The sequence below is a fragment of the Hemiscyllium ocellatum genome, chromosome 29 (genome assembly GCF_020745735.1).
Source record: "Hemiscyllium ocellatum isolate sHemOce1 chromosome 29, sHemOce1.pat.X.cur, whole genome shotgun sequence".
Taxonomy (NCBI): domain Eukaryota; kingdom Metazoa; phylum Chordata; class Chondrichthyes; order Orectolobiformes; family Hemiscylliidae; genus Hemiscyllium; species Hemiscyllium ocellatum.
The window spans coordinates 31403417-31426638 of NC_083429.1; the positions used below are offsets into that span (position 1 = coordinate 31403417).

General features: G+C 43.0%; 1 protein-coding gene across 2 annotated transcripts in view; it reads left to right on the forward strand.

The window, feature by feature from the left end:
- Positions 1 to 23222, forward strand: part of LOC132829482 (beta-galactosidase-1-like protein 2) — an 89211-nt gene that overhangs the window by 17649 nt on the left and 48340 nt on the right. For both annotated transcript variants that reach the window (XM_060846688.1, XM_060846689.1), the window contains exons 2-6: positions 6215 to 6412; positions 12541 to 12609; positions 14197 to 14292; positions 20199 to 20307; positions 21986 to 22078. In XM_060846688.1, the coding sequence (XP_060702671.1) occupies positions 6215 to 6412; positions 12541 to 12609; positions 14197 to 14292; positions 20199 to 20307; positions 21986 to 22078 (565 nt within the window). The remainder of the gene's footprint in view (positions 1 to 6214; positions 6413 to 12540; positions 12610 to 14196; positions 14293 to 20198; positions 20308 to 21985; positions 22079 to 23222) is intronic.

A 23222-nucleotide genomic window follows, 5' to 3' on the forward strand; every position in this document is an offset into this window, starting at 1 on the left:
CAGATTACTCAGCACAGCTCCAGTCGCAATAAAATTCCACCCAATGTGATCAGTGTCTCCCCCATTCTGTTTGAGGCCTTCATGTAATAAAATGCTGATAGAGATGTCAAGGCCCCTATTTATTAACTGGTGAAAGCAAATTTTTTTTGTTAGCTTCAAGTTGTGTGAGGCAAGGAGTATGCTGCTAACGTGAAAGACTGGGAAGAAGAAGCATGCTAGTTTCTGGAAGATTGTCAGGGTATGTGAAGCAACATGTTACTGAACTGTTTTGAATTTAAGCAATATTTTACTCAGCTCAATGCAGTATCCCAGGCTGCAAACGCACAGTCCACGTGTGATCCAAATAACACCAATGTTGTGTCCTTTTATGATTGTGATGCTTGATCTATGTGGAAAGATCTTTATTTCAACTATTTCTGATGCTAATGAATATGTTCCTTGCCCTAGTTCCACATCTTTACTGATGTCGTTGGCTAAACAGCAGTTTCAGAAAACAATCTGAGTCCAAAGTCCATATCCTAGTATGGGTTTCTGCTGGCCCGGTTTAAAAATTAATCATAGGCTACAATAAATTGTTTGGGAAAGCTAGGAATTAATTAAGTGGGTGAACTAGTACAGAAGTTAAAAAAAAAGTGGTACAAAATAGCAGAAAACCTTTTTTAAAAATATCAAATTAGACACAGTCCACAAAAATGAAAAACAGATATTTGTCCTATGGAAAAAATGCAAGTTTCTTTCATAAGCTGCATTTAAAGATGGGAGAAGGACTGTACTAACTGATAGTTCATGGACATCAGAGACACTTTTGTCACTAACCGATGACCTAAGGAACTTTTATAGAAATAGAAGCATGTTTATTAAGGACAGAAAACCAGAATTCAATTAACTTAAGTTTCATTTATCTGATTTCTGATGAACTAGCCCTGTGCCCATTTTAGAATGCTTCCTGTTTCTTAACAGTGAAGTGAAAAGATTGATGTTTCATATTGTCATTAACTAATTAAATAAACATATACAGAAATTATCATTATTTGTTACAGATGCTGAGACCAAGATTACTTCTCTTAATTCTGGATGACACAAATTTCAGTTTAAAGAGAAACAAACCTTTATTTCTGGATAGCCAGCGAGATATTCTGGGTGACACCAAAGGAATCTCATAGCCTTCTGTGATGGCACCCCTCGATGAATCTCTGAATATTACATGCAAGCAGTGTACGTTATATCTTGTTTGGGTGTGATCAATACAAAGTTCTTAACATCTCATGGCTGACTACTATTATGTTGTTTAAAAACAGGTATTTCTCAATCTTACATTGACTAGTGATTGCTACCTTCCTGTGACAAGTATCGAATTGCTCACATGAGCCTGTTACTGTGTTATTCACAATCTTGTGTTAATTGGTAGGGAGCTAGATAATAGGATTCAGTATTGTTCTCATTGTTGGTCTTCACATCCCTTGCTAATGGGTAAGGAAGTACATTAATAGAAACAGGAGGTAGTTATTATGATAACAACCAGGGCTGACAGTCTTATCTTTGCCTGAGAGCTGAGGACAAAGTACACACCTATGGCTCCAGACAATTCCTACAGTTCTGAGATAACCAGACACCCACTGTGATTTCTGGTCTCAGCCTGTTAGAGGGCAGGCACACAGTCCAAATTATAGTAAACCACTATAATGGAGGTTTTTTTAAAAACTGTTGAATCCCAGTGCTCCAATATACTATTATAATAGAACTTTTGTTGTTGTATTCTCGAACCTTTATCAGAGGATACCACCATATCACAATATTGTATGCATTTGATGGAAACCACAGTCACTAAATATTGAGCGCTGTCCAAATTCGTTTGTCTATCTTCCCAGTCTTAGTTTAAATGCAAGAATAGATTTAACTTATTGCTGAGCTATTTGAACCGACAATTGAAATTTGTCAGTGTACTGACTAATATTACACATTCGAGGTCAGAAGTCACACACCAGGTTGTAGTCCAACAGCTTTATTTAAAAGCATAAGCTTTAGGAGTGCTGCTCCTTCATCAGATGAAGTGAAGTGAAGCGCATAGGCACGTATTTATTGGCATTTGTGAAAGAGGAGTGTTCCGAAAGTTTATGATATCAAGTACACCTGTTGGACTATAACCTGGTGTTGTGTGACTTCTGACCCTGTCCACCCCAGTCCAACACCGGCACCTCCACATCGTATTACACATTGACTATGCTCCCTTGTTTGACATGACAAATGAATAGATGTCAAGCTAAATCTATACTTTTTGACTAAGGTTGTATCTCAATTCCGTCTACTTCAGGAAAATTGAGCACAAGACAAGCACCCATGGCTCCTCCATTTGTGTTAAGAGATGTTGCTATTTTAAAAGCAATAAAGTCTGGATTTTCTGAACGGGCTGAAGGTCTGTTGGACGTAGCGCAGAAGGTAGCTTGAAGCATGTCTGAGTTCTGGGTCACTGTAATGTTGAAAGATTAGATTGGAATGTCTCTCTGGACATTGATGTAATAGTAAAGAGTTAAACTGCACTGAATGAACATTCTGGAAATGGGTGGGGATGACAATCGTGAAAGAATGCAGACAACTCTCATTCCAATTAGACAGTCATTTGCTGCTATTCCCCTACTATTATCCATTTAAACTATCATTCAATTTCTTCCATTTAGAAATATTTTCATAAGCCATTCCCTAAAACTAGATATGTTGCACCTGCATTGTTTTGGGGAATAATAGAGTCAGGAAATCGTCTGCATAACAATTAGGGCAGTAGCATTTGCATTACCTCTGAGGGTGATCTCATCCTACCATTGTACCTGGGGTAACCTGACTGTCAGTAACGGGGGGTTGGCTTGAGTGGCCAGAGTGTCTGTAAGCATGACCAAGTGACCCGCGTAAAGGGGATGTGTTTTCTTTGTTCAGGGCCTCACTTTGACCCGACTTCACTCGCCTGTGAAGAGGGCCAAAGGGGATCACCTAGCTTGTACAAGCCTTAATAAACTTTAACTGTTTGCTGAAGTTGGTGTGTGTGAATTGCATTTCGTGTGTGAAACCTCGGAAAAGAACCTAACAACTGACCACATTTACATACATGAAGGCTATGTTTCAGGAGGCAGTCACACTCCTTAGACTAACTACCTTGAATTTGGTCTGTGGTGAGGGACTGGAGGGTGTGACCAAGAGTGAGACAGACGGAGGGATCCAGGAGGTAGTGCTGCAGGAGTCTCAGTTCCTGAGCTTGTCTAACAGGTTTGCGATTCTTGCTCTCGGTGTGGATGAGAGCTGGGGTTTGCATGGAGGGTGAGCAAACTGACCGTAGCACCATTGTACAGGGAGCCATTCAAGACAGCAGATAAAGGAGAAATGTTATTGTAATCGAGGGTAGTGAATTCATGGAGTAAACACTGTTCTGTGGCCTGTATTAAGATTCCCAAAAGCTGTGTTGCCTGATTGGTGCCTGTGTTCAGGATATCTCCTCTGAGGGTTGCTAGTTATAGCATGTTGTTAGCATAGCGCAAAGTGAGGAGGCATATTCAAGAATTATCTCAGCCATTATAGGGAATGAATCCATGGTGTTGGTGCTCTTATGTACAGTCTGGAGAAAGTGAGGACTGCAGATGCTGGAGATCCGAGTCGAAGAAGGTGGTGCTGGAAAAGCACAGCCAGTCAGGCAGCATCTGAGGAGCAGGAGAATCGACGTTTCAGGCATAAGCCCTTTATCAGGAATGAGGCTTGTGGGCTAAAAGGGAGGGACGTTGGGTTGGGGGTGGGGGGATGAAGGTAGCTGGGAATGAGAGAGGTTGGAGAGGAGGGTGGAGCGGATGGATGGGAAGGAAGATGGACAGGTAGGACAATTCAAGAGGGTGATAACCATGTTGGGAGGTTGGGACTGGGATAAGGTGTGGGGAGAGGAATTGGGAAACTGGTGAAATCCACATTGATCCAGTGTCGTTGAAGGGTCTCAAGGTGGAAAAAGGGGTGTTCTTCCTCAAGGCATCAGGTGGTTAGGGTTTGGTGGTGGACCTGCATGTCCTTGGCAGAATGGGAGGGGGAGTTAGTGTTCAGCCACGGGGTTGGTTGGTGTGGGTGTCCCAGAGATGTACAATCTGACTGAGCTAACCATTATTGCTGACTTCCATGACCGTGTTGAGTATTTCAAATTGTTCACCATGAGCCTTGATTCATCTGTTTTAGTCTTGATGCTTTTGCTTCTGTTCTCCATCATTCTATAATTTTATCAGTAATCTCACCCCTTGTTCCTTGCGTAGATTTTTTAAAATTTAGTCGTGGGATGTAGTTCTAGTTAGGCCAGCATTTATTGCCTATCCCTATTTGACCAAAGAGCAATCAAGATTCAACCAGTTGCTGGAGTCTTATGTAGCCAGACCAGGTAAGGTTGGCAGATTTCTTTTCTGAAAGGGAAATGAATAAAAAAGAACTGCAATTGCTGGAAATCTGAAACAAAAACAGAAAGCTTTCTTTCCACAGATGCTGCGGCATTTCTCCAGTAAGTTCTGCTTTTGTTTGGGTTTTTTTTTAAACAATTGACCATGATTGTGTGGACACCATTAGCATAACATTTGCTTTTAATTCTAGATTTTTATTGAATTCAAATTTCACTGTCTACCACAGTGAGATTTGAGCACGTTGCTCAAGAATGTCAGCCTGAGTGGGGTTCTGGATTCAGAGTCCAATGTCGTCACCACAATGCTCTCACCTCCCACTTGAACTACATAATCACAGGCTTCATCTTGCCTCTTGAATGTCACTGAATTTCTTGATGATAAAGGAGAGCTCTCACTTGTATCTTTTTCAAAATCAAACAACGAATGATACTTTGAGCTATGGCTGAGGATGACCAATCAAATGTCAGACTTTCTCTGAGGAAGAAGGGTTTTTATTCTGGGGGTGCGGTTAGGGGGTGGTGTGCCTGCAGATGCTTCATAATTATTTTCTGCTCTTCCTACTCATTAATGCCCACATTAATTGTCAACCAACTCTCAGGATCATGTGTCCCCACCCAAGTGATTAGATTAGATTAGACTTACAGTGTGGAAACAGGCCCTTCGGCCCAACAAGTCCACACCGACCCGCCGAAGCGCAACCCACCCATACCCCTACATTTACCCCTTACCTAACACTACGGGCAATTTAACATGGCCAATTCACCTGACCCGCACATCTTTGGTCTGTGGGAGGAAACCGGAGCACCCGGAGGAAACCCACGCAGACATGGGGAGAACGTGCAAACTCCACACAGTCAGTCGCCTGAGGCGGGAATTGAACCCAGGTCCCTGGCGCTGTGAGGCAGCAGTGCTAACCACTGTGCCACCGTGCTGGATAGATAAGATCTTGGTTTAATGTCTCACTTGAAAGATAGCACCAGCAGTGGTCTGGCATTCCCTCCATCTCCAAACAGGAACTTGGAGGGAATTGTGGCTAACATTACAAATAAATTCTTACAGGTTACGGTAGATTGTAAAAATCACAGGAATGGTATAGCTCCCGAACTCAATTTATACAAAGTTAAATGGTGAAACAGCAACATCAGGCATCCAAAAGGAAGTCTTGCCATTCCTAAAATAAGAGCTTTCTGACTAAAGCCTGTGACCGGTTGTCGAGATAATGGAAATTCTAAAATAAAGAGATATGCTTGATCTTTGTGAATATCAGAATTTATGATGGCAGTTAGGGAAGGCTTTCAGATAGGTAAGGCATGCTGTAATGGAAAAGTCCTTTGCCTTTAGAAAATCTCAGTGTTGTGGAGATCATAAAATGTCTAAGTACGTGTTTTGAGTACAGTATGGTGTAGTATTTGTTATATTAGTGTAAATCTGTTTAACTCAGCATATATTTACATTGAAGTGTGTTTTTGATGAGCTATGCACAAATTACGGAGTCTCTGCAATAGTTTTCAACAATCACCTTTAGAAATGCCATTGTGTGCGTGGAAAATGGATAAATGTCTTTGTTTTTTAAACTGCTGACATCTACTCCCTTCAATCGTTTGGACGTGCATCTACTAAATACCCGGAGAGATATAGAAGAGGAAAGCATTTTGACATATCTTAACTCATCTGTACACTTTGTAGTTGAAACTCTCTGGTGCTTGGGATTGTGTGTCGGAAATCACCATGTGTCTACTCCGTAAATTAATAGCCGAGCTACAATTATACTTTGAAATAAGACGGTTCTCGTCTACTTCTAGGTTCCATTGGATATCGCTCACTCCAACAAGAATGTACAGCCGAAAAATAGGTTTGCAGGCTGACCGAGAATACTTTGAATTAGAGGGAAATAAATTTCTCATCCTGGGTGGATCGATGCACTACTTTCGTATTCCTCGGGCGTACTGGGCAGACCGTATGCTGAAGATGAAAGCTCTAGGTTTGAACACTTTAGTAACGTAAGTAAAAATCATACATTATGGATGCTTCTGCCTTGTCTCTTTGAATTTCTTTCTTCTCTGTTATTTCCAATCCCACTGAAATTGTAGTTTAAATTTTCTAAAATACCTCGTATAATCAAAGAGTTAGCTTGATGATTGTGATGGAGACTTCACCCGAGAGTGACTGAGGTCAAGTGAATGTATCTGGGAATTTGGTGCAGAGTGGGAAAAGAAGTACTTAAAGAACAATTTACTACTAGAAGTAAAATTTGCTGAGAGAAGTTGGTGAAGGGAGGGTGCGGGTTGTATCAGTTATAAATGAATTAGCAATTACTCTTTTTAATTAACACATTAGAGGGCAGAGCAGGTAATGTGCTGAGCTTGGAAAGCGATGGAGTTTCTGGATGCCGATGTGATCCAGAGCAAATACTCCACCGGACTTCAGCTCAGAGTTATTGAGCACTGTAGAACATCAGGGAGGGGTAAAATTAGCTAGGCATTTTATTTTAGGAGGTTGTCAAACCCTTTAGATTAGGTCTTCGGATTTGGTCAGGAACGAAGGGTTGTGACTGCACAAGAGGCAGTTCACGGGGTCCGGAGAGCAGGAGCCTCAGACTTTGAAATTGTCCAACAAGTTTGAGGTTTTTACAGCTTGCTTGGGTGAGAGTGACAGCTGAAGGGCAGTCTGAGATAACTGGCCAAGGCACTGTGAAACAGCAAACCATTCAAGAAAAAAAAAGTGGCGGCACATTGGCTCAGTGGTTAGCACTGCTGCTTCACAGAGCCAAGAGCAAGGTTTGAATCCAGCCTCAGGTGACTGTCTGTGTGGAAGTTGCACATTTTCCCTGTGTTTGAGTGGGTTTCCTCCAGGTTCCTCCCACAGTCCAAAGATGTACAGGTTAGGTGAATTGGCCAAGCTAAATTGCCCATAGTTCAGGGATGTGTAGGTTGGATGCATTAGTCCGGGGAAATGTAGAGTAATGGGCTAGGGAATGGGTCTGGGTAGGATGCTCTTTGCAGGGTCAGTGTGGGCTTGTTGGGCCAAATGGCCTGTTTCCACACTGTAGGGATTCTCATGTAATGATAGTGAGAGATGTTATAGTGAGTGGTATGGACATTTTTCTCTTGCAGTAAAGGACAGTCCAGATGGTGTGGTTGTGTGGACTGTCTGATGTCAGAGTCGTGGATATCTATTGTGGACTGGAGAGGAACTCTCCATGGGAAGGGGGGAATCAGGGATCCTGGTCCATGTTTGTCCTAGACACTGCAAGAACTAGGAAAAATGTTCTGATGAGGGAATAAGAAAAGTTAAATGCTAAATTTTAAAATGGAGAACGTTTGAGGTATTACTTGCCTGAACTGCATTCAAATTGACTACAGATTAATACGAATAGAGAAGTGAATATGTGGCTCAAAATGAGAGAAGTGGGTTCCAGTTGTTGGAGCCCTGGCATCAGTAATAGGTTAAGTTGGATCATATACAATTAGGGCAATCTACATCTGAACCGTGCTTCAGCTGGCATTCTCATGGGCCATATAATTAGAGAAGTAGAGGTGGCTTTAAGCTAAGCAAAGTGGATAAGGGATCAAATTTGGATAACCGTCTTGAATCAAGGGAGGGAGTAGGCAAAAGTGACGACTGTAGATGCTGGAAACCAGAGTTTAGATCAGAGTGGTGCTGGAAAAGCACAGCAGGTCAGGCAGCATCCGAGGAGCAGTAAAATTGACGTTTCGGCTAAAGATAGAGTCATAGAGATGTACAGTACGGAAACCGACCCTTCGGTCCAACCCATCCATGCCGACCATATATCCAAACCCAAACCCACTTGCCAGCACCCGGCCCATATCCCTCCAAACCCTTCCTATTCATATACCCATCCAAATGCCTCTTAATGTTGCAATTGAACCAGCCTCCACCACATCCTCTGGCAGCTCATTTCATACCCGTACCACCCTCTGTGAAAACGTTGCTCCTTTGGTCTCTTTTATATCTTTCCCCTCTCACCCTAAACCTCTGCCCTCTAGTTCTGGACTCCACAACCCCAGGGAAAAGACTTTGTCTATTTATCCTATCCAAGTCCCTCATAATTTTGTAAACCTCTATAAGGTCACCCCTTAGCCTCCAACGTTCCAGGGAAAAGAGCCCCAGCCTGTTCAACCTCTCCCCGTAGCTCAGATCCTCCAACCCTGGCAACATCCTTGTAAATCTTTTCTGAACCCTTTCAAGTTTCACAGATGAAGGGCTTTTGCCCAAAACATTGATTTTCCTGCTCCTCGGATGCTACCTGACCTGCTGTGCTTTTCTAGCACCACCCTGATCTAAAATCAAGGGATAGAGTTGAGGCAGGACGGCAGAATACTAATGTGGAAAATGAAGGCCAGACAATGACAGGAAGGGACAGGGAGGGGGGAAAAAAAATCCAAGATTATACCATCAGCCAAAACTAAATGCTGTGAAAATTTTATTTTTAAAAAAAGCATCAGTTTCTGAATGTGCGTAGCATTCATCACAAAGTAGATCAGCTCTTAATAAAAAAAATTGAAGTAAATAAATATGAACTGGAAGCAGTTATGGATGTGTAGCTGCAGAATGATAAGCATGGAGTTCTGAATGATAAAGCACTCAAGAAATACAGTGGAGGGGCAAATTACTGCAGTTGCTGGAATCTGTACTGAAAACAATGAATGCTGGGGATCACGGCGGGTCAGACCGCATCCATGGGAGAGAGAGCAAGCTAACATTTTGCGTCTATATGACTCTTCTTCAGAGCTGAAGTGAAGTATGGACGGGGCAGCATTTATATGATAGTTGGGTGGTGATGAGGTGTAGAGTGTATTTGTCCCCCAGCACTCTATACTCCTCCACCCTGCTGCCCCACCGCCTCCCTTCGACCACAGCATAAATGCTGTCCCCTCCACACCACTTCACCTCCCCTCCGAAGAGTCATCTAGACTCGAAATGTTAGCTTGCTTCTCTCCCATGGATGTTGTCTGACTCGCTGTGATTTCCAGCACTTACTGTTTTCTGTGTAATACAGCAGCGCCCTTCGGCCCTTGATGTTGTTCCGGCCTTCTATCCTACATTAAGATCAGACTAAGCTACTCATCCTTCATTGTACTATCTTCCATGTGCCTTTCCAAGAGATGCTTAAATGTCCTTAATGTATCTGACTCTACTACCACTGCTGGCAGTGCATTCCACCCATCCACCACACTCTTCGCACAGAACCTACCTCTGACATCTCCCCTAAACCTTCCTCCAATCACCTTAAAATGATGCTCACTCGTGATAGGCGCTTCTGCCCTGGCGGTGCACTCTCAATCAAAAGTTGCAATGGTGCACTTGTATGAAATGACCTTATTTCAGGAGGTCAGGTTATTGAATTTGTTTGGGTGGAGATATGGAAAGGTAATATATATAAAAAAAACTTGTGAAATGATCTACAGCCCCTCACACAGTAATCACGATGTGGGAAGAAGCATACGTGTGATTACAGATGTCTGACTTATGAACACTCACATTTATAAATGTGATCTCATGCAGGGGCATACAAATATTTCCTGTATTTATGAACGGCTCTGTTATATTATCCTGCATTGCATTCTGACTTGTATATGAATCAGCTTGCGACTCCAGAATCAAACCCATTTGCAATCTAGGGACTACCAGTAAGGAGAAATGTTGGGTTCTACAGATAAAGGAATGGCAGCAATTGTGGGTGATTTTAATCTAGTTATAAATTGGGAAAATCAGTTTTGGAGAGCAGATATTGTGTAATGTGATAGGATTAATTAATGATCTCACAGTAAAAACGATTGAATGTTACATCCAGTTTGAAAGGGAGAAGAGCAGATCTATATCCTTCTGCAATTAAAAAAAATGGCAAAGATGTGGGTGTGAAAGCTGAGTGAGTTAAAATGAACTAGATCATTAGGCCAGGAGTATCAGACATTTAAAGGAATATTTCAGAACAAGTACGTTTCCTATATTAAAAAAAATTCCAAGGGTGGATCCAGAAAGTTGAAGAATTTGAGGATATCAAATTTAAGAAAAAAGCATGTCATTGTGAAATGGTGAAAAACAAGTAATATGACAGATCAATATCTAAATAATAGCAGAGAACTGCTAAAACAAGAATTAAGACAAATAAACTAGAACATGTGGAAGCTACAGAGAAATGTAAAAACATATCTAAAAAAAGGAATAGGAAAAATGTTGGTCCTTTTAGAGGGCAAGAATGGGGTGTTGTTTGTCAATTGTTAAGAAATGGCAGCTGTAATGAATAAACTTTTTTGTCTTCATTGTAGAGGATGCAATGTTACATTTAATATCTATAAATCAAGAAATTGAAGCAGGAGGAAAACCTGTTGAAATTATAATCACTACAGTTACAATCAGTGAATGTTGTGAAGATGACATGGGAAGTTGCAAGTGGATATAGATTGAGTGAGCAAATATCTGACAGGTGGATAATAATGTGGTGAAAATGCAATGTTATTCATTTTGGCAAGAAAACTAAAAAGGTAGAGTATGACTTAAGCCATAGCAATGGAAGTATTCAGAGGTCTAGAGGGATTTAGATACTCCACCGAATCACAGAAAGTCAGTGTGCAATTCAGCAAGTGATTTAAGAAGGCTAACTGAGTGCTGTCCGTTATTAAAAGAGGCATCAATGTAAGATTGTTACTTATCAGGTACATAAGACATTGATGGACATGCAGCCATCAGTTTATTTTTGAGATTCCCTGACCTAATGAGAATCTAAACTTATTAGAGCTTTATGAATCTGTGGGATTAGCCTTGATTTTATTGAATGTTGGAGCAAACTTAAAGTGCCAAAAATCCTACTTCTACTTCTAATTTATTTGCTTGTACATAAAATCTTTTTTATGGCTAGTATTTACAGACAATTTAAGATTGACAGGTTGTGAAACAGCCATGATCCCACGTCTATGGCGGGAATAGGTTTAGAACATTCTGAGCTTGAGTATGGGAGTATCAAATGTGTAATTTGCAATTTTTTGAGATGATTTTGTAGCTTAGCTTGAGGTTTAGGTTGTAAGTTTAGTTGTTGAGCTGGCAGGTTTGTTTTCAGATGTTTCATCACCATGCCAGGTAACCTCAGTGAGCCTCTACTTATGTGTCTTGGTCTCTTAAGGTGGGTGATATCTCAGAGGATGGTAGATGGGGTCCACATTGATGTGTTTATTGATGGAGTTCCAGTTAGAATGCCAGGCCTCTAGGAATTCCCATGCATGTTTCTGTTCAGCCTATCCCAGGATAGATGTGTTGTCCTAGTCAAAGTGGTGTCCTTCTTTATCTGTGTGTAAGGATACCAGTGATAGTAGATCATTTCGTTTTGGTGTTCGTCTATCCTGGTGACTAGTTTTCTGCCTGTCTCTGATGTAGTGTTTGTTGCAGTCCTTGCAGTATATTTTGTAAATTACATTCATTTTGCTTGTTATGTGATATTTTAGGTTCATCAGTAGCTGTTTCAATGTGTGGTAGGTTTGTGGGCTACCATGATGCCAAGGGGTCAGAGTAGCCTGGTAGTCATCTCCGAGGTGTCTTTGTATGGTAATGTGGCTGGAGTTTCTCGGCATGTTGTGACTACTTGTTTGGGTTTGTTGTTTAAAAATTGGCGGACTGTGTTTCTCAGGTATCCATTCTTCTCGAACTTGCTGTATAGATATTTTTCTTCTGCTGCTCTTAGTTCCTGGGTGCTGCAGTGTGTTGTGACACTTTTTTAAATATGTCCTGATGCAACTCGGTTTGTGGGTGTTGGGATGATTGCTTCTGTAGTTAAATATCTGGTCTGTGTGTTGCTTTTCTGTCTTTCAGAGTTGATTCTCATGCTACTAAGAAGTCCTTTTTCATTTGTGCCTCTGCAGTTGCAGTTCATCCCTCTTACTAGGACGGTTTTTTTCCCGTGTCTGTTAGTGACCGGTCTGATAGGTTTTTTAATCCAAGCTACTGAATTGTCTGTGAGGGAAAGCAGGACAGAGCACCAGCGCTTCACTGGAGGCTCGTTGATGACATTACCTCACATGGTGATGAAACGTCTGAAAATAAACCTGCCAGCTCAGTGAGCATTGTATTTCTTACTGCTTTGGATATGATATCAGTATCTGTGATCTTATTACAGGTACATACCATGGAATCTCCATGAACCACAGAAAGGAATATTTAATTTCAAAGACAATCTTGATTTTGAGTAAGTAATTGCCCTCTTTCCTCCCCCACCCCCCCACCCTCCACCTTTCTTTTTGTTGTTGCCTTTGTTTCCCTTCATCTCCTTTTAAAAGCAGTCTTTTTTTGGGGGGGGGGGGAGCGGAGAGAGTTAGTGAGCTCATCTTTCACATACAAATGTTGTAGTATTTTGATTTCAACTAATTCTGAACCTTATTGAAGGTTGTGGTATTCCCTGCAAGAGTCTCTGAACAGTTAGGGGTTGAACCTTTTGATGTGGCGGTGTGTGAATGGCCATTCTTAAGTTTTACATTTGCAGAAACTCAGATTTTTCTCCACATTTCCAACCCCTGCTCTTTTCTCTGGTCATTTGTCAGGTTGGGAATGCCTGGAATAGAATATTCTTTATCCTTTATTGTCACATGTACTCAAGTACAGGAGTAGAGTGAGAAGTACACAATATCGCCTCTGGTGCTGCCTTGGGTATAAAATATCTAGGGTACAAATCTGAGATACAAAAAGGGGAATAAGGAAGAGTTGTAATACCTTAAAGTGATTCATCGTGTAAGTTAAGAAATGCGACATAGTTAAAAGGATAAACATTGCAGTCAGATGAAGTACAGATAAACATTACATGGCAGTAGCTCAGTGCAGGGGCTTCCACATGGGTCTGACCAGCCTCACAAGCTGCTGACTGACCGAGTCCAACAACTATCTCCGCCCTGCTGCAGGCCTCCAGCCAGCTCTCTCGGCCGCCCTGCTCTGCTCAAATACACACCCTGGCCTTTTCTGTGGTTGGGTTCACCATTTTAAACGGGGCTTGAAAATTGGATTTCCTCAATTGTACTCGTTTGGATGTGCAAGGTTTAAAAACCCAATGAAAATAGTGTTAAACTTTTGAGTGTCCGTGAAGAAAATGGAAAGCCTACTAATGAATCTGGAACATTTTGAAAGATGAAGAAAAAGAATTTTCAAAACTTTGGTGGGCGGCACGGTGGCACAGTGGTTAGCACTGCTGCCTCACAGCGTCGGAGTTCAATTCCCAACTCAGGCGACTGACTGTGTGGAGTTTGCACATTCTCCCTGTGTCTGCGTGGGTTTCCTCCGGGTGCTCCGGTTTCCTCCCACAGTCCAAAGATGTGCAGGTTAGGTGAATTGGCCATGCTAAATTGCCCGTAGTGTTAGATAAAGGGGTAAATGTAGGGGTATGGGTGGATTGCGCTTCGGCGGGTCGGTGTGGACTTGTTGGGCCGAAGGGCCTGTTTCCACACTGTCAGTAATCTAATCTAAAAAAAACTGTGTCTGAAAACAGGCAAGATCCAAAATTGACTTGGTCCCGAGGTTGCTGGTTTTGGCACACTGTATCTGTAGTTGTGAAATATATTTGATGTTGTAGTATAGAAAGATATAAACTGTTTGATTTTGTCCGTTATAATGTTTCTACTGTTCCCCTAAATGGACATATAGCACTTCGCTAAGTTTGAGAGAATTTAGATGTTGTAGGATATGGAGCAGACAGTGAATGCAAGAGTAAAGTTCATTCATCTCTAAACACACTACACTTAATCACTACTTTGTTCAAAAGGATCAACATAATTATTTTGTCTCTTAGGGCATATCTCACATTGGCCAATGATTTGGATTTGTGGGTCATTCTGCGTCCAGGACCATACATTTGTTCGGAATGGGACCTTGGTGGTTTACCCAGGTAAATACAACGGCAATCAGAAAGAGGAAACTTTAATGCTGCTATATCTGTCAACCTTTTTTTCTCTTTGCTGAAAATAGATTTGTGTTCCTAGTCATCAGTGTGGACACCAACCTTGCTCAAATTTTGGTGTTTTAAAAATGGACTGGAGCATGTCACAGAATAAAAGCATATCAATGGACTCAAATCAGTTTAAACTGAGAGAGCAATGCTTGGATTGCTATAACTTAAATTATTTTTAATCAGGCAACTCTGGGGCATGTGGGGCGTGAGCCTGGGCCTTTTATACCAGAGCTGAAAATGTGTTGCTGGAAAAGTGCAGCAGGTCAGGCAGCATCCAAGGAGTAGGAGAATTGACATTTTGGGCATGAGTCCTTCTTCAGGAATGAGGAGAGTGTGCCAAGCAGGCTAAGATAAAAGGCAGGAAGGAGGGACTTGCGTGAGGGGCATTGGAAATGCGATAGGTGGAAGGAGGTTAAGGTGGGGGTGATATGCCGCAGTGGGGGTGGGGGTGGAGAGGTCAGGAAACAGATTGCAGGTTAGGAAGGTGGTGCTGAGTTCGAGGGTTGGGACTGAGACAAGGTTGGGGGCGGGGAAATGAGGAAACTGGAGAAATCTGAGTTCATCCCTTGTGGTTGGAGGGTTCCTAGGGGGAAGATGAGGCGCTCTTCCTCCAGCTGTCATGTTGCTATGGTCTGGCAATGGAGGAGTCCAAGGACCTGCGTGTCCTTGGTGGAGTGGGAGGGGGAGTTGAAGTGTTGAGCCACGGAGTGGTTGAGTTGGTTGTTCCGGGTGTCCCAGAGGTGTTCTCTGAAACGTTCCGCAAGTCGGCGGCCTGTCTCCCCAATATAGAGGAGGCCACATCGGGTGCAGTGGATGCAGTAAATGATGTGTGTGGAGGTGCAGGTGAACTTGTGGCGGATATGGAAGGATCCCTTGGGGCCTTGGAGGGAAGTAAGGGGGGAGGTGTGGGTGCAAGTTTTGCATTTCGGTCTACCCCTCTCTGAGGATGAAAGATCAGTCCTCGGCAGAGGCCTCACCTTCATTCCCCTACGCTCTCGGATTAACGAGTTCAACACATGGCGAGACATCGAACAATTCTTCCGCCGCCTTCGCCTCTGCGCCTACTTCTTCAACCAGGATTCTCGCTCACCCTCTGACGACCCCTTCTCCCGCCTCCAATACACCCCATCCACCTGGATACCCCGTGCTGGCCTCTTACCTGCCCTCGATCTCTTCGTAGTCAACTGCCGCCGCGACATCAACCGTCTCAACCTCTCCACCCCTCTCACCCACTCCAACCCCTCACCCTTGGAATGTGCAGCCCTCCACCCCCTCTGTTCCAACCCCAACCTCACTATCAAACCGGCAGACAAGGGAGGCGCGGTAGTAGTTTGGCGCACCGACCTTTACGACGTTGAGGCTAAACGCCAGCTTGCGGACACCTCCTCCTACTGCCCCCTTGACCATGACCCCACCTCCCACCACCAAACCATCATCTCCCAGACCATGCATAACCTCACCACCTCAGGGGATCTCCCATCCACCGCCTCCAATCTCATAGTCCTTTCCATATCCGCCACAAATTCACCTACACCTCCAAACACATCATTTACTGCATCCGCTGCACCCGATGTGGCTCCCTCTATATTGGGGAGACAGGCCGCCCACTTGCAGAACGTTTCAGAGAACACCTCTGGGACACCCGGACCAACCAACCCAACCACCCCGTGGCTCAACACTTCAACTCCCCCTCCCACTCCATCAAGAACATGCAGGTCCTTGGACTCCTCCACTGCCAGACCATAGCAACACGACGGCTGGAGGAAGAGCGCCTCATCTTCCGCCCAGGAACCCTCCAACCACAAGGGATTAACTCAGATTTTTCTAGTTTCCTCATTTCCCCTCCCCCCACCTTGTCTCAGTCCCAACCCTCGAACTCAGCGCCACCTTCCTAACCTGCAATCTTCTTCCTGACCTCCCTGCCCTCGCCCTCATCTGACCTATCACCCTCACCTTTAACCTCCCTTCACCTATCGCATTTCCAACACCCCTCCCCCAAGTCTGTCCTCCTACCTTTTATCTTAGCCTGCTTGGCACACTCTCCTCATTCCTGAAGAAAGGCTCATGCCCGAAACCTCGATTCTCCTGCTCCTTGAATGCTGCCTGACCTGCTGCGCTTTTCCAGGAACACATTTTCAGCTCTGATCTCCAGCATCGGCTGTCCTCACTTTCTCCTTTTATACCAGAGGTAGGGACATTGCCACTCCTTCACGAGAGGCCTCTGCTAGTTTTTAAAATATTCATTCATTGGATGCTAACTCTGTTTATTGTCTATCCCTAATTACCCCTGAGAAAGTGGTGATGAGCTGCTCTCTTGTACTTCTGTAGTGTGACAGGAGTAAGTACACACACAGACTGGTGTTCAGAAGGGGGTTTCAGTAACAGTGAAGGAACAGTGATATAGTTCCAAGTCAAAAGCCATGGTAAGGATTATTGCAGAGAAATCTGTGCAGCATCACAATGTGGATAGGGATAAGAATAAAAGTTGAGAAGGAATTACTGCACTTCAAGGGAGTCTTTGAGCAGGTAGAATTCTGGCTTTGCCACAATGAAGTAGCTGGCATCAGATAGAAAGAGAGAATACTATCCTTACTTTGTAAAAATATAGGAGAAAGTGAGGACTGCAGATGCTGGAGATCAGAGCCGAAAATGTGTTGTTGGAAAAGCACAGCAGATCAGGCAGCATCCAAGGAGCAGGGGAATCGACGTTTCGAGCATGAGCCCTTCTTCATGCCCGAAACGTCGATTCTCCTGCTCCTTGAATGCTGCCTGACCTGCGCTTTTCCAGCAACACATTTTTGGCTTTGTAAAAATATACTGTTAATTGTACACTTTCTGCATTTCTTGTTATACACTTTCAAGATGATAAGGTAGAAAACTGTCCAGTATTACTACAGAAGTTAAATCTTGTGTTTGTGTGATTTCTGTGACAGATTGGAAGGCATTAAATGGCAGGGGGAACTGTTAAATAGTTGAAGTAGGGGTTGAGGCTTGAATCAAGTTTCCTTGTTCAAGAGCCCCATCTGTTGGCTGAGTTTAAAAATTGCTCATTTTTTTCAGCTGAAACATACTTTTTGTTAATTTGAGATTGTTTCACAGTTCTGCAGTGCTTTACAGTGCCTTCACTGGAAGTAGAGAGTGCTCAAATTATGTGCAGTAATTTACAAAGATGTTTTCATTATAAATATGGACATGATTTAACATGGAAATAGTTCAAACAAAGTGCAGAAAAGCCTGTGCTTAGTCATATATGGATCTATTTGACCAGTAAACTTTTAAAGCAATACACAATTCTGATACTTAGCCTTGAAAGCAAATCAATATTAAGTAGCATCCTCAAAGGTAGTTAGAATTTCCAAACTTAATTTTTTGCTTATTTAGTGCACAAGAAAATCTTGCGAAAACTTGTTGACCAGTATAAATGACAAACATAATTTAACTGGCTGAGATTATGATAAAAATCCCACCTTCTCATCCTCGCCCTTTTCCTATGACATGGTGACCCTCAAGTTGTACTCACTCATCCCTAATGAGTGCAGCCTTGTGGTCTGCTTGGATTATGGCGACTTCACTTTTAATTTAGTCCCATGTTTGGTACGCCCAAATAAATCCTTTTGAATTTCCAAATATAATCTCCTGGTATCGTGGTATGACAGTATGTTGAAAAGATTTGTAGGCAGAGAGCCCACAGTGTTTCTAAGTACTGGTGTAGAGGAAGATTGTGGCAAGGCAGTCATGTCGCTGGACTAGAGGTAAAAACAATGACTGCAGATCCTGGAAACCAGATTCTGGATCAGTGGTGCTGGAAGAGCACAGCAGTTCAGGCAGCATCCAAAGTGCAGCGAAATCGATGTTTCGGGCAAAAGCCCTTCATCAGGAATAAAGACAGTGAGCCTGAAGCGTGGAGAAATAAGCTAGAGGAGGGTGAGGGTGGGGAGAAAGTAGCATAGAGTACAGTGGGTGAGTGGGGGAGGGGATGAAGGTGATAGGTCAGGGAGGAGAGGGTGAAGTGAATAGGTGGAAAAGGAGACAGGCAGGTAGGGCAATTCTGACAAGTCATGGGGACAGTGCTGAGCTGGAAGTTAGGAACTAGGATGAGGTGGGGAAGGGGAAATGAGGAAACTGTTGAAGTCCACATTGATGCCCTGGGGTTGAAGTGTTCCGAGGCGGAAGATGAGGCATTCTTCCTCCAGGCGTCTGGTGAGGGAGCGGCGGTGAAGGAGGCACAGGACCTCCATGTCCTCAGCAGAGTGGAAGGGGGGAGTTGAAATATTGGGCCACGGGGCGGTGTGGTTGATTGGTGCGGGTGTCTCGGAGATGTTCCCTAAAGCGCTCTGCTAGGAGGCGCCCAGTCTCCCCAATGTAGAGGAGACTGCATCGGGAGCAACGGATACAATAATTGATAATAGTGGATGTGCAGGTAAAACTTTGATGGATGCGGAAGGCTCCTTTAGGGCCTTGGATGGAGGTGTGGGCGCTGGTTTTACAGTTCCTGTGGTGGCAGGGGAAAGTGCGAAGATGGGAGGGTGGGTCGTAGGGGGGCGTGGACCTGACCAGGTAGTCATGGAGGGAACGGTCTTTGCAGAAGGTGGAAAGGGGTGGAGTGGGAAATATATCCCTGGTGGCGGGGTCTTTTTGGAGGTAGTGGAAATGTTGGTGGATGATTTGGTTTAATGCGAAAGTTTCTAGGATGGATTGTGAGCACCAGGGGCGTTCTGTCCTTGTTACGGTTGGAGGGGTGGGGTCTGAGGGCGGAGGTGCGGGATGTGGACGAGATGCATTGGAGGGCATCTTTAACCATATGGGAAGGGAAATTGCGGTCTCTAAAGAAGGAGGCCATCTGGTGTATTCTGTGGTGGAACTGGTACTCCTGGGAGCAGATACGACAGAGGCGGAGAAAGTGGGAATACGGGATGGCATATTTGCAAGAGGTAGGGTGGGAAGAGGTGTAATCCAGGGAGCTGTGAGAGTTGGTGGGTTTGTGAAAAATGTCTGTATCGAGTTAGTCGTCATTAATGGAGATGGAGAGGTCCAGGAAGGGGAGGGAGGTGTCTGAGATGGTCCAGGTAAATTTAAGGTCAGGGTGGAATGTATGGGTGAAGTTGATGAATTGCTCAACCTCCTCGCGGGAGCACGAGGTGGCGCCAATGCAGTCATCAATGTAGCGGAGGAAGATGTGGGGAGTGGTGCCGGTGTAATTATGGAAGATCAACTGTTCTACGTAGCCAACAAAGAGACAGGCATAGCTGGGGCCCGTATGTGTGCCCATGGCTAACCCTTTGGTCTAGAGGAAGTGGGAGGATTCAAAGGAGAAATTGTTGAGGGTGAGGACCAGTTCGGCCAAACGAATGTGAGTGTCGGTGGAAGGGTACTGTTGGGGATGTCTGGAGAGGAAAAAAAACGGAGGGCTTGGAAGCCCTGGTCATGGCAGGTGGAGGTGTAGAGGGATTGGATATCCATGGTGAAGATGAGGCGTTGGGGGCCGGGGAAACGGAAGTCTTGGAGGAGACAGAGGGTGTGGGTGGTGTCTTGAACATATGTGGGGAGTTCCTGGACTAGGGGGGATAGGACAGTGTTGAGGTAGGTAGAAATGAGTTCAGTGGGGGCAGGAGCATGCTGAGACAATGGGTCGGCCAGGGTGGTCAGGCTTTCCTCACACGAGCGAGATTCTCTTCTCTCTCTTCTCTCTCTCTGTTTGTCCCCCGTCTCATTTCCCCTCCAAACACCGGTTTGAGGGGACCACTCCTGTCAGTACTAATTCTAAAGAATAATGAACACTGCGGGAAACTGCTAATCAGTAATTGTTTAATTTAATTTAAATTGTGATTTGTTTTTCCTTGTAGTTGGTTGCTGAGAGACGAGAACATGAAACTGCGCACAACTTATACTGGATTTACTGATGCAGTTGATGACTTTTTTGATGAACTAATTCCTAAAATTATTCCTTTTCAGGTGAGCCTGACCAATCAATCAGTTTTTGTAATCTTGCAACTGTACAGCCATGACTCTTGAGAAATACTGTTTGTGTTGTAGACTTTATTCAGGTTCCATCTATTGTTTGGACTTGGCAAGCTGATGTTCTAGCAACTGGCATTTGATGTGATCCAGATACTTGTGATTTACAATCTGTTAAGCATTGTTTTAGGCCGATGATGTACTTTCTGACCTGGTTGTATTTTCTTTCTTAACCAACCCTCATCATGTAAGAAAGTTAATTTTTGACAAGTAAATGCATTAAGCCCAAAGCTTTGTGAAGATATAACTTTTTTTTCTTTGTGATCTTAACGCATTCCTGGTCTATATTCAGCAGTTCCTCTGCAGTTGTGGGTGAATGGACGTTTTCTTCCTGTTATGGCCCCTCAGTTAGTTAAAATCAAACCCGCAGAAAAGTTTGCCTCGCCTTGTGATCTGATAAAATGTGTGAGTGACAGAGAACTATTAATTTCCACCATGTAAAGAAAATAACATTTTAATTTCTTGACACTAATAGTGAACACTAAACAAAAACTATTCAGAAATCCAAACTCCCCTTTTTCTGAATTACTTATTATCTGACTCCAATTCTATTAAAATGCTGTACCAATACCGCAATTATTAAACGTTATATTAACTTAATCTCAAGATTGCACAGTCTGTCTTCTCCATAGTCTTCAGTTTTCCATCTGATATCCCTCGGTCATTTTTTTTCATGTTAATGTGAGTATGTTTTACATGAAAAAGGTACCTTTTGATAGAGAGTGTATTCTGGTTTCTTTGACAGCAAGATGTTAGATGGGCAGTTAGCACACTGGCTCTATGTCAATTGCTGTCTGACTAATTTTCAAAATACTGGGTTTACAACCCCCCCCCCCCCACCCCCCATGAGACATTGCATTCTTATAATTTGCTTGGTTTCCAGGTATCAAAACAAGAAAATTTAAAATCCATTGGCTTCTGGTATCCTGGGCGTAATTTAAACTAAGTGGACAAATTCAAATTGTTGTCAAAACAACAAACAAAACTCAGGTATCCATTTAACAGCCATTTGCTACATCTATCTACTTTGGAACAGCTCGTCTCCAGCCTTTACATTCAGACAGCTGAGCCTGCACTTTAAGTTTACTTCAAACTTCAGAAAATGCTTTTAACTTTGTAACAACCTTAAATCCATCATCTTCTCCACATTGTCTTCTCTACGATCCTCCATAAAACTCTTGACTGGTTATTGGTTACTTCTCCTAACATCTCCCCCTTTCTCCTTGGCAGCAATTTCTTCAATTGTGGGGGGATCACAGAAATGCAACTCATTTCTTAGAAAAGGAAACCTACCACCCTCACCTTGTCCAGCTTGCATATATATCCTGTCCCCACATCTGTGTGGCAGTCTAGTCAGCCAATCGGTTGTGTACAACCCACTTAGTGGTTCAAGGAAAAGGTTGTAAATTCATAGATTTCTGATATTTCTAATCTAGGCTCATAACTGACTTGGGTGAATAATTGGAAGGTGCCTGATACAATATGACACTGTATCCTTGCAAAATATCAACTTTCCTGAATGGAAAAAGATTGGTTGAAAGAAGAAATAATGGTGATGCAAAACATGAATGTTAATCATTAAAATAACTTCCCATTTTGTTCTCTTGTTCTGCAGTACAAAGAAGGAGGTCCAATCATTGCTGTACAAGTAGAAAATGAATACGGTGGCTATGATAAAGATCCAAAGTATATGAAATTTGTGTATGAGGTAATTTTATTTGTTATTTTGCTATGTGAATGAAAATAATGTACCTTGATGCCATTTTCAGTCTTGTTTCCCACTCTGTCCATCCAGGGCCTGAACAACCAAGCAAGGTTGAGCTGGGGAGGGGTAGAGTGGTGGTTGTGGTAAGGAGGGAGAGAGACAGGTAGGTGGATGACAGATTGTTTCCCAGATCAATATGAGCTCAGCTGTGGTAAGGGTTTCAAAGAAGAGTACAACATGTCTAAATAGTAACTTGTTTTTTGAACTATTCGCTCTTGTGGGAGAAATCTAGACACCGGGCCTTTTCCTACGTGTTTCCTTCGGGTTTAATGCTTCAGTATTAACCTTTTAAAGACTGTATTCAGGACTGATCAGGAAGTACTTCAGGTGAAAAGTAATCAGTACCTCAGTATAGTTAACTGAGTTGCACAATGGAGTCAAATGCTCTTGATACTTTGAAGAGATTATTGACCTTCTGATGAGCAAATCATAGGTTTCTATAGGATGAAATGCATGAGTCCAATGACATTTCTCCTCTGCATTTGTTTGAAATTCCAGGTTAAACGAGTGGTGAGTAGTGGAGGGAGGGAATTTGACAAACCGAGTTTCTCTTTCTTGTCTCTTGTGCCATTATGGATCCAACCTTCTAGTTGACAACCGTGCATTTTGCTATATAAAAGGTAGTTCCATGCTGCAGCGGGACTTCACTCACCTTATTCCAAAGGTCAATGAACTGTTAATGCTGTCAATAATGTGAAGTCACTTCCCAACTTGTACTAAATGCATGAGCGTGTCATTCAAACATGTATGTCAGTCATACAGAGGAAGGTGATGAAGTGGTCCCTACAGCCTGTCCAAACTTACTTCAGCTGACTTCATTCACCAGTTGTACATCCACTTCATATGGTTACACATTATAAGAATAACTTAGCATTAAACATGTATATTTTAAAGGCTCAAATATGATCCTCTAATAATGTCTGATCATTCTGAGCATCCAGCAATATAGTTTATTATCTGTAAATCATTAAAAGGTACATTTTGTTGAAGTTTTAGTCTTGCACTTATGAATGCAATATTCATGATCACACTTACCTAAGAGGCAGTTGATCATTTTAAGCAAGTCGCAGATCACTTCAATTTAGGA